This window comes from Diceros bicornis, chromosome 37 (genome assembly GCF_020826845.1).
Source record: "Diceros bicornis minor isolate mBicDic1 chromosome 37, mDicBic1.mat.cur, whole genome shotgun sequence".
In the NCBI taxonomy this organism is placed as follows: Eukaryota; Metazoa; Chordata; class Mammalia; order Perissodactyla; family Rhinocerotidae; genus Diceros; species Diceros bicornis.
Genome location: NC_080776.1, coordinates 23,706,286 through 23,718,678, shown reverse-complemented (window position 1 = coordinate 23,718,678; position 12,393 = coordinate 23,706,286). Strand labels below are relative to the sequence as shown.

At 45.6% G+C, this 12,393-nt stretch overlaps 1 protein-coding gene across 11 annotated transcripts in view; it reads right to left on the bottom strand.

The window, feature by feature from the left end:
* The window catches only part of AGAP1 (ArfGAP with GTPase domain, ankyrin repeat and PH domain 1), a 561,575-nt gene that overhangs the window by 77,233 nt on the left and 471,949 nt on the right, over nt 1-12,393 (bottom strand). For all 11 annotated transcript variants that reach the window (XR_009217063.1, XM_058533270.1, XM_058533272.1 and 8 more), the window contains one exon: nt 914-1,068. Coding sequence is in view for 10 of the 11 variants with exons in the window: in XM_058533270.1 (XP_058389253.1) it covers nt 914-1,068 (155 nt within the window). In the remaining variant the exon portion in view is untranslated. The remainder of the gene's footprint in view (nt 1-913; nt 1,069-12,393) is intronic.

Sequence of the window (12,393 nt, the reverse complement as noted above, 5' to 3'; positions counted from 1 at the left end):
CTGAGAAACAGACTCCCTTCCTAATGACAAAGAGGAACATAAATCACTGGCAGAAATTTCTTTAAATGCTTACAAATGAAATTGCAGGTCAGTGGGCAATGTCCTTTCTCTCATTTTCTAGCTGATCATAGTTTTAAAAATCAAAATGCTCCCCAAGACTCTAAAAGGTCCCAGAGAAGGGGTTAAAAACATCCCAGCATTAAAATAATGAATTTGAAGAAATCCCTAATGGGAAAAGGAAAATGGGAAAAACGACTTTTGCATAAGGAATATCACTGGGAAGTAATCTAGAAAGTGCAAGTCTTTTTTTTTTTCAGGCTAAACAAATGCAAAAGAATCACCTCTAACTGAATAAAGCACAAACCAGGCTTTATCAGCAGAGTTTAGAAAACGGACATTATATCTTCTCTAAACCCCCTGCACGCTCATATATGGGCATCTACTTTTCATTTATGTCTGTAACAAGAGTCGGTTTTCTAATTTGACATGGATTTGAATTTTGGGCATTTATGATAACAGAACAGCACACCTTTTCTTGCGTGCATTCTGCCTAAAATAAAAATAAATGTGGCCACATGAGCCACAAGAGTCTAAAAGATTCCACCATCTACAATAAAAGGTCAATGCTTTATATTTGGGATTAGTTGAGAGGGTGCAGATTTAAAATGGGATGTTCTGCCATATGCACATGGTTAAGCTAGGATACTAATCCATGATACATGATATATATCGACACAAAGTGTTTTTTATCTTTTCAATTATTTAGCTTTTTGCTCAGAAAGAATACCTGGGTCTTGTCAATCACACACATCATATGATGCTCTCCCCTCCCTTGGGCATCGCTCTAGGCCTCCATTTCCCTTTAACGATCAGTGGCTCTTGATTTCGGGGGGCAGCCTGTTAAGGGTCTTACCTTATTCTTGCTGCTCTCACATGACTGTAAGCTGGCTAGGATCTGGCTCTCGATGGCTTGGACCCACGCATCTCGCTCTTCATATGTGGTGGCTTCAAAGTGCCACGTCTGGCCAGTGAGGGACACAATGATAAACTCAAAGTTTTCTTCTTGTTCTGAAACACAGAGTGGAGGGGATGAAGAGTTTAGCTTTCATGAGACCGCAGCCCCTCTGCCAGTCCGCGGTCATGAAAGTGCCTTTGGGTTCAATCGCGCCTGCATGGGGCTGGCGGCACACACAGGACCGGCCGGCTACACAGCGGAGATCTGAATCCACAGACCTCCAAACGCTCGGGATTCGGTTCCTAAAGCCAGCGTGGTTTAGCTAGGTTTCAATCAACGCTCAGGGGATGCGGAAAATGAATACCAGCGTGTGATGTCAGCATCTCTGTGTCGGGCACAGACGAAGCAACTGAAGAAAATGACATTGTAACTTACTGTTAACCATCAACATCTGTGGGATGAAAGTTAAGTTAATACCGTTGATCTCGGGGTGCAGTTTTAATTTCTGTATATGCATCAGTGTGTAGATCCATAGATACACCAGAGCAAAGCGGGACGCCTGAGGGTCTCTGTTCGTTTATGACAGAAGACCCATGAGAGTGGGGAAGGCTTTAATTCCATCGTCTTCAGACTGGGAGAGCGAGCAGGATTCCAGGCAATTCAAAGGCACTTCGTGGCTGCCATGGGGTGACTGTCTGGCCTGGGAAGAGGGGGACTTCTGTTCAAATCCCGCTACACTACTTGCCACCTCGGGGTCTTTGGACAAGTTCTCGACCCCTCCAAGGCTCACTTCCTCACCTTACAGTGGGGGAAAAGGCCACCTACTTCATACTGTTTTCCACTGGCTGAAGGACACGTAGTAACTCAGGCCAACACAGGGCCTGGGCCATGGCAGACACTCCGTAAATGTCGGCATTTGTCCTCCGTTCTCATCTACCCCCTGGTCCTGCCACAAACAAAAGGCAGAGGAGGTGCCCCATATAAATAGCAGAACCAGCTACAAATAACCACGGGGAAATCTTAAGCTGGATTTTTAGGTACAATGTCTCATTTGATTCATAGGTTCTAATCACTAGCCTGTGAACTGGCTACATTACAATCACCTGATCAGCAATTGTTATTAATGATAATAACCTACCGACCTACCCGGCTGACCACTGTGTCAGTTAACTATGATCTCAGTCATCCACACATGACCATTTGGCTCACACATCTATTGCACAAACCTCTGAATTTCCATGCTCACAGTCCCTGACATCTGCTGGGCTCCACGCTGCCTGGGTCGGTCCTGTTCCTTCTCTAGGTGGCTCTCCAAGGGCCCTGCCTCACCAGGAGCCCTTCGGACTCTGAGATAAGGATGGTCACTCAGCTTGTCTCCAAGGCAACTACAACCACGTCCAGCCATCCCCTCCTTCCCTTTAGTCTCAGGAGAGAAACAGCCCCCAACTATTGTGGCTGAGAGAGACCCCTCCTACCTGACCCCACTGATCCCAGGGGAATAGGGACAGGGCCCAGGAATGGGATGCTCATGTCTTTCTTAATGCACAGCGAGGTCTGGGGAACTGCTTCTCTAAACAACCACCGACTGCCACAGAAACAGGGCCATACCACTTCTGCACAAAATCTTTACCTATTCTGATAGTGACGGTACCGTGTTCTATGTAAAATCAGCATTGCTGCTCTTTTAGAATTTAACCTTCTAGTGAGTTGGCCCTAAATCTGTGGAACTAGCTCCGAAGGGCACCCGAAGGGAGGGAAGATGGGCCCATCCGTTTGCAAAGCCGCCGGCTAAGGGCTTCTATCAGCACGCCCAGCCTCACGGAGCGTAATGATATTTCTGTGACAAGGGGGTCCATGGCTTCCACTAGCTTATCAAAGGCCTGTGACTCTACCTGGAGCTGTTAAAGGCTCCTGCAACGAGGGTGCATTGGGGGGCTGCGGCAAGTGCTGGGGTGCAGGTGCCGAGTGCGTGTCAGGCCTGGCCGTCCTGTGCTGCAGCCACCCCCTGAAAGTGGCCAAGCTGGGCTTCACTTAGAGCAGACACGGAAAGCTCAGGGAAGGGGCTGAATAGGGATGCTCCATGAAGGAGAGAGGAGAGGAGCAGCTGGAATTCACCAGGAGACACAGGACCCTCTGGAGGGAGTCTTCCACTCTGCTCGCTCGTGGGGTATGCAAGTCTCCATGTTCTCTGCGGCTCTTGGGTTCCTGAGTTCTGGAGAGCTGGTAATAAGAGTTCAGAGAGTGAAGGAGTCATAAGAAATGTTACCTCCACCTATTGGGCTCTGAGTCAGAGAACAAATGACCCCCGTGTTTATGCAGAAGCAGAACACGCCACCTGCTGTGCAAAAGGGACATGGGGGAGGGAAGCTGGGGGTGGTGGTGTCTGCAGGCCCCTCGCCCCCACCCCAGTGACGCCCCTGGATACTTAGGGACTTGTTGGGATTTTTTCATTTAAAAAATTAGCTGTGACTTTCAAATGGGTTTCCCCATGGCTGACCTGCAATTATACCTTGTAATTATTGTCTGAGACAGTACATCTGTGGATTTTAAAAGGTCCAGCTTCCTGATCCACAGGCTTTTATGTCCTAATACTATGAATTACAACCTTTTCCACACTGATTCTTGTCAGATAGTGCCCTAAATTCACGTATTTTATGCAAAACTATCCTGGTAAACTGATAGGCAGGGCAAGAAAGAGCTACATAAGTCACAGTCAGGCCATCAGGAAAACTTGGTAATTTCACAATGGAATTGTGGAATTATCAAATGGCATGTGACAACTGTTGATTGGGAGATCTACCCAACAGGCTCATCCTTTTTTAATCTGTGCAATTCAAATGCACATACAAAAGCTCCCTCTGATCAGGATTTACTGGATCTTTTAGTGAAAAAAATTACAACCATTAGCTTCCCAGTTAAATTTCCGCACAACTGGTGTGCCATAAAGCTTTCCTGTTCAAATTTCTGGCCACAATCATGAGCTACATTCACTGGAACCAAAGGGAAAGAAGCTAACTTGCTTTACACTGATGCCGGCTCAGCTGCTGGGGCCATCAGCCCCTCCCCAATGTGCGAGGCACCTTGCTGGGTGCAAGGGTTCCAGCTTGCACGAGACAGTCTGTGCTCTCCAATGTCTCTACGTGACAGGGAAAGGCGCACATTTACAGTCTGATGGTTAAATATAGAGCGATGGAAACAACAATGGAGGTCTAAATACGGTGCCACGGAAACATCGATCTTTTTTATCTTATTCCAGTTTCGTAGTTTTGGGCAGTTTCCACTGAAATATTCTCAATACCTCATGCAAAGACAAAACTTTCAAATTAAATTGCTAAAGTGCAGTGTGGCTTTGCCCTATTAATTATGTAAACACAATTTACCTACACATGAATAAATCTATGAATAAATCTACTTAAGGGAACAAATATATTTAAGTGTTTGCAGGAACATCAGAGTTCATTTCTTGCAAATTTCCAAATGTACTCTCCCTATAGTATCTCTTCTATGGCTTCTCACTCACCTTAAAAATCAATTCCACTATCTACTATCTCCTTCTCCTGGACACAAGCTTCCTTTCCTAGCATCTTCTGTCTCAAAACACTTCTGTCTCGACTTTTAGTGCATGGTTCTTCCCTCCCCTCTATCTCTCTGCTCCCTTTACCTGGTCTCCTTACCTTCTTGTGGACCTGGATTCAGCAATGATTTCCATACTCTATTCTAAACTCGATGACCCCTTCTTCTTGACCTCTGCTCAGGACACTCACCCCCCACCCCACACAGACACCTTCCTTGATCTCACTCCATCCTCTAGCGATCGCCTCTTCTCATCCTCCTTTCACTCCACCATTCTCAAAGCAGTCCTGTAACTTGAGCATCCTCCCCTTAACCACTTCCTTTTCTCTAACAAAGTTCCCCTTGTCTATCCTACTGAAATGTCACATTACACGATTACAGGTGAACTCACAGCTGGGGCCCACAGGTTCCTCACTGACCCTTCTCCTTCTGGCGTATCTGGCATTGTTGACTGTGACCACCAACTTGTGACTTTCCCCCTTGGTCCTCTGAGCTGATCAATCACCTTGAATACTCACCTGGACGTGAGCAAGGCATTAATCAGGGTGGAAAAAAGGGATGAGAGCAGGGTTCCATGGATTAACAACTCATCGGAAGATTCCATCCAAAGGGTACTAATTTCTGTAACCTGGAAGGAGGTCTGTAGTGGCATACCACGGGACATGGACCTCAGCCTTGCCTGTCCAACATTTTTATCAGTGACTTGAATGAGCACATAAATTCTGCTTATCACACATTATGAAAGGGAGGAAGTTTGGGGGGACAGTGGATCCATGAGGGTTTTATCCTCAGGTTTATAAAGAGAAGGACTTCAGAGCCGGGCTGATGACTTAAATTGTGAAATGCATCACGTCCAACTAGGAATTCCTTCCCTTGGACTACAGAGGTAAGTGAGGTTTGGGGGAGATTTTGTTTACCAGCTTCAAACATGAAAAGGCTGAGGGACTGCAATCAATGGCAAGCCCAGAGTGAATTAATCCACGGCATGAGGCTGCCAGTAGGAGCGCAGCCATGAGTGTGTCATCCACATTAAGGGAGAGGTGCTTCTGCTCTGCTCCTGTTCCAGCCACTTCTGCGGTGTGCCATCACCCAGTGTGGACGCCGGGAGCACCACAAAGAGCAAAACGCCAGGGACCACCCACTGGACACTCATGAGTTTTGACAGAAGAGGGGTGACATCTGTTCTAAGGAGCCCTGAGGAGTCTCCAAGACAGAAAAACCAATGGAGACTCCACTGGCGGAGGATTCTCTCCCCATCAGAGCTATCCACAGACGGAGCAGCCATCTTTTGGATTCCACCCCCTTGAGGGCTTTAAGCTCTTGTGTGGCCTTTTCAGGGGAGACTGGAGGGAACTTAGCATCTCAAAGATGACCGATAGGGCCCTTTCAACTCTGAGATGCTATGGGAGGGATGCAAGATAGTTCTCAACTCCTCTGTAACTGGGAGAGTTTTGAGAGGCTGCCAGGAATCTCGTGTTGAGGATTCCAAGACTGGCTCCAGGCTCTCAGAGAATGCATGCTACAATCAATTAGCAATGTCCGCCCCAGGGCAAGGAGGGGTGCGTGGCACACTTGCCATCTGTTTACCAAGCTCAACTACAGTTTCCATTGTAGGTTTTTAATCACTGCTTCTTTTGCTCCTCCCTGGCTCCTCTTCATGCACTTGTCAGGGAAACATACTCCAGGTTTAGATTATGGTCCTCCCCACTCCCTCAGTGCCTTCCTAGGGTTCATTTACTTCCAAAGCTTAGACAGTCACTTCCAATACATGTGGTCAATCCTCAAATCTGTACCTGTGACCCCAAAACCCAATCCTTTTGGGATTTTTAAATGCCCACAGATACTCTTTGAATATTTTGTCCTCACGTTAAATTTAAATGCATAAAATAGATCCACTGTAATCGTCAAATGCTCCCTTTGGGTTTCATTATTCCTGTTTATGGTTACAATGCTATGCGTAGTCATAAAACTTCAAAATCACCCAGATTCCACTCTCTCCCTCTTCCCACTGCCATCTACTCAATTACAACACTGCTTAGCAAAATCCCCCAATCTGTACCTTTCTCTCCACTTCCTTCCACTTTCAGCTCTCGCCTGTTTCACTGGCTCTGGCTCAGCCCGAACACGTCCCTCAGTTTACTGTGTAACAGATGTGCACTATCGCCCCTCACATGAGCACTTCCAGGGCCAGGAGTGGTGTGGCTCAGCCTCTCCCTCCAACCAGACTGCCCCACGATGTGGCAGAAAAGATATGTGGAAGGGCCTTCCCTACAAAACATACCTTTTATTGCCTCGATGGAACTGCAGTGAGGCATAATCTCCAAGCCCTAAGCTGACCTTCTCTCTCTCCGCCCAAATCAAATCCATGAATTGAAACCAGAACTCTGAGCACTAAGTGCTAAATGTCTGCAAGAGTGAAGCCATTCAAAGGGGCAAACACCTTTGGTGGCACAACAAATAAGGTCATGAGAAGTGGGAAAGAAACCTGAGTCCCGCGTCCAGCAGTCCTGGAAGGAAAGGAGCGACAGGGGCCAGGTCTGCAGAGCCCCCTTGGCTCATGGCACCTTCTCAGAAGGAAAGCACTCCACAGACAAAGATCAATCATATGTGAACTCAAAACCAAAGACACCAAACACACAGGAAACAGGACAGCAGATTTAGATCAAAGAATTACAGATAGAGAATTTAAAATAACTGTGTGGCATGTTTAAAGAAATAAAAACATAAAATCTAAATTTTCAAGCAAAAGGAGACCATGAAAATTGACTGGGTAGATCAGAAAAAAAGGTAGATCTTTTGGAAATACAAATTATCATTGTTAAAAAAACAAACCCCTCCATGGACGGGATAAAAGAGGAGCTGGGAGAGAACTGTTGAACAGGAGGATAGATCCGGAGAAATTGGCTAAAACACAGAACAGATAACAAGGAGGGTGGACGCTGTGAAAGAAATGATAAGGCGAGGAGAAGAGTGAGAAGGTACAACACGCATCTAATCGCCAGACAGACAGCGAGAATTTTACAGGACTGTTGAATGACGTGGAGTTCTAGATACAGGAAACACAACCTTTACCAAGAAGGATTATGACAAGGAGAACCACACCACAAGTTTATGAAACTAGAAAACTAAAGACAAACAGAGGCTCTTAAGAACATGAAGCAAGAAAAGGCAGACTGCTTTTAAACAAATACCAGCAACAGGCATGACAGACTTCTAAAGAGCTACAAAGCTTCAAGATAGAGGAACAGGGGCCGGCCCCGTGGCTTAGCGGTTAAGTGCGCGTGCTCTGCTGCTGGCGGCCGGGTTCGGATCCCGGGTGCACACCGACGCACCGCTTCTCCGGCCATGCTGAGGCCACGTCCCACATACAGCAACTAGAAGGATGTGCAGCTGTGACATACAGCTATCTAATGGGGGTCTGGGGGAAAAAAAAAAAAAGGAGGAAGATTGGCCGTGGATGTTAGCTCAGAGCCGGTCTTCCTCAGCAAAAAGAGGATGGTTAGCATGGATGTTAGCTCAGGGCTGATCGTCCTCACAAAAAAAAAAAAAAAAAAAGATAGAGGAATAATATCTGCGAAGTCCTGAGAGAAAATAATGTCAGCCTAGAATTGGGATCTAGGAAAACTCTCTTTCAAGAACAAGATTGGAATAAAGATACACACACAAAAAAATGGAAATAGTTTACTACCAATAAACCTTCGGCAAAGGTACTAAAAGATACACTTCAGAAGATTCTAGAAAGAAGGTTAGAGCTAGAATGGTTGGTGAGCAAAAGAATAAATACATAGATACATGTAAACAAAAATATCAAATACTACTTCTCATAGTCACGTCTAATTTGGGGAAGGTCCAAAATACTAGAGAAATGACAGTGGAGGTGAGGACACTGGAGCTAAGATGTTGTAGGACCTTGAACTATTCCACGGGGACTTAAGAACTTTAGATTTTGCTAAATTAGGTACACATGATAAAATATCAGGGTTAACCGTTACAAGAAAAGAAGTAGAATGCATAACTTCCCAACCAGAAGAGGGAAAAAAAGTTAATAAGAAAAAGAAATATGATTAAATCTCTTATCCAACTAGAAATAGAAGGGAACCCTCTTACCTTGGACAAAGAGCACCTACCCAAACCTAGAGCATCATTATCCTTAATAATGAAACGTCAGAAGCCATCATTTCACATCAGCTAAAGGGTGTTCAAGGCAAAGATGCTCACTGTAATAGCCTTTGTTCAACCCTGCAGGCCAGTGCAGGAGAAAAAACAGAGAAATAAAAGATCTAAGAATTGGAAAGATAAAGACACAGAATTGTCCTTCATAGGTATATGATTATTTACAATGGAAATCCCAAATAATCTACAAATTATGAGAAATAATAATAGCATTTAGTAATTGGGTAAGATAGAAGACCAACATCATGAAATGTTAATTGCATTTCTGTATACGAGGAACAAACAGACATCATAGTTAAATATATCTGTTTACAAATATATTTCTCTCCATCAGTGAGGTAGGGAAGGAGAGATACAAAGAACTGTGAATAAGTCAAATAATTCCCTAAAAGCAACAACATTAAGAACATCTTGGCACCTCCAGTCACTCACAACAGGTGGTAAAGACAAGACCCCACACTGCATTTCAAGGTGATGGGTTAACCAAAGAGTGTGCGAGTGGCCAGAGCAGTTTCACGCCTCATCTCCTGGAAGATGAAACCCTGGCTGAGTCAGCTAATTACAATGAAATACCAGTAAGGCTCAATGGAGCAAAGAGCAAAAGGATGCAGGACATCCCGTGACCTAAGCCTGGTGGACACCAGCTTACGAGGAAAGGTGTGGGATTGGAAAGGTGAGCCCAATGAACAGGCCTGAATGACCTTGGAAAGTACAACTAAATTTCACGTTCGAATTAAGAACCAACCGCATAAACACTTAGAATCCGACTTATCTGAGACGGTTTTCTCTTTAGGGGGCGAGTCCTCTGGGATGACTCTAAACCTGGAAAGGCGCACAATTACCGAAATAATGAAGACATGAATGAAGACATGCATCCAGACCCACAGTGCCAATACTTCTGTGACAAAGCATGGTGCAACCATAAGTTCAGTAATCACTGGGACAATCTGTGTGCGTGCTGTCTGTTTTTAAGGTGCGTGAAGCACACACAAAGGCCCCTTCAGTTACAGGACAGGTATGACCACTGGGACTTGTATTCAAGGCTGTTCAGTTGGAGTAGTAGCTCAGGGAAACACTGACCAAGAGTTCCCTGGGGAATTCTTTTGTTTTAACTGAACAGCTCAGCCTAGCCCGCCAGAGGCAGATGACCCCCCCCAGTCTTGTTCATGCAGGGTCCAGTAACAGCTCCCAAATAGAGAGGCGATGGTGCCTTTGACCTGGGCTGGCCTCTCCCAGGTGGGTCACGCTGATGGGGTTCCTTGCTGAACTGTGAATGCAAACATCCGGGCCACCTGGAGAGCGGTCCAGCTCCTCGTGGAGAAGACAGGGAAGAGAAGGAAGATGGAACCCCCCACGCCGTCTCAGTGCAGACGCAGCCCTACTAGGGGTGCTGAGCCGCGTTTCAGATTTCAGGCCCTGGCGAAGATGTCTTTATAGGAGCCAGGCAGCTGGGATGCCTCACTTCCTGAGGAAGCATGGAGTCTGGAAGCAATCTACACTACCATCACCAAATGGAATCCAGCTTATGCTCAGGGCATTGCACACTTCCCAGGATACTGTCTTTAGGTGGCTTTTCTTTTTTTTTTTTTTTTTTGAGGGAGGGTAGTATGTCAATACCTACAGACACAGTTAAAATTTCAGAACTGAATTACATCTGCCATATGACTTTTCTCTGCCTCCCAAGATTAAAAAAATAAGAACAAGGATTATAGAGCAATTGCATTTTTAATCACGTTACATATCATTTCCATGAAGGAATACTTTGTTTCTTTGTAATGAATCTACTGCTTGGAATAATAAATATAAAATTAAATCTATTGGGCTCCAAATCTGTGTCAGGAAGAATGCTAGGACTTTATAGACATTATCTCACTTAATTATTTTCCCATCTTAAAGTGGCCAGCAGGGCTCTTCCTCCATTTCTTAAAAACGAACTGATGTTACAAAAAAGGGCTCTCCTAGCGTGTTCAGTGGGAGCCGGAAGGGTCTCCACACTTCCCGGCGTCTTTTTCTGTTATCTTCCCTTACTCCTGATGTCAGAGGAGCAGGTGGTAGCTCTTTTAAAAGTAGTTCTCCCAGAAATCTCTAACCAGCTTGTCACTAGTGTCATATTTCTTTTTAACTGGTCACATCTGGAGAATGTTGGGAGACGATGACCAGCTGTTGGAAAGCATGTCTCCTGTTGTCACTGTGGTTCCTGTGACATGGTGCCACGGATGTGGTAGTCATAAGCTGGGAACTCTCGAGCTGCTATCTTCCTGGGTATGTGGCTCTGCAGCCAGTGACTGGTCAGCATGGGGAGGAGGGACGGTCCCCTCTACATCAGGACAATCAGAGCATGCCACGCTCTTGGCCGTTCAGATTTGTTCCAGTAGGGGGCACATGATCAAGTGTCCTCCAGGTTTTCATATCTGAGTTGGGGCCCCTTCCCTTCTTATCTGGGACCTGTCAAGACACAGCCTACAGGTGCAGGCGCCTTTGCCCCCTCCGTAGGAAGGAAAACCTCTGCCACGGAGGCCACTACCTGTGGATAGGAGAGGATGCTGCTGACCCGCAGAGTGAGCAGGGATGGAAGTGCCTGAAGCCTTCCAGGTTCCTGGGTGCAGTTGTCCTTACAGCCAGCTCCAGCCGCCTGCCCTGCAGTCGGTTGCGTGAGCCAATCTATTCTCCTTTTTTGCCTAAACCTCTTTAAATTGGGTTTCTGTCACTTCCAAAGCCAGTCCTGACTAATCTAGTGGAGAAGGGACCTATCCCTGGTGGGAGCCTCCAATTTGCTGCTGGGTCATCTTACTAGCTCAATACCCGGTAAATCTCCAGATTTAATCCTTGCTTCTATTTCTGTATCACTGCAGCGACTATTCACTCATTAAGTAAGCAGCTAGTAGATTTTTGGACCCCAATATTATCCCTTCTTCTGTACAACAGAACATTAAGGAGGAACACGTTCCTCCTCAGGTTCAAAGAAGAATTTCTATCACATGATATAGCCTTACTCAAATCACCAATGCACCAGAAGGATTCCATTCCACATTACAAAGTGACACTGAGATGCTATTCTAGTTATCAGCAACGAGATGAAAACGATACAAACAATAATTGGCAGTGTGAGGCCAATCAGTCAGAAAGGACAGACTGGGCATTACTTCTCACTGTCACCCTCACTCAAAACGTGAAGAATGAGCGTCGGACAGTGATAACGTGTAGTTGCTACATTTCAAGTGGTTTCATTTCACTAACACAAATCTATTCTTAGCTACAATTACAGCGGCTTATATTTAATTCATTTTGTAAAAATACAATTCCGGGTGTAGAAAGTCCTGAAGACATCTAGGTTACAGGCGTATTTCTTAGTCTTTATATACACATGCAATCAGCAAAATTCAATCCCCCGGCCCCTCGATCATGAAAAATCAAAGCGCCACCACACCCCAAGCTTGAAATAAAGGACGGCGTTGTTTCCCGGCGTGACATTCCAGGGCTTAGCTGTTTCATAAAGTTTTGTGATTGGGCTCGTAGGGATTTCAACAGTTTTCCATGTTTAACGGTTCGCTGTGGAAAGGTCCACTATAATAGTATTTTAGCACCATGAACCTGTCGAAATCAACCTGCCCAATTATTCCAAACGACATTAATAACACCGGATATTACACTAATTGCGTCCAGTTTCTATGCAGACGAGGCCTCGTGGGGCT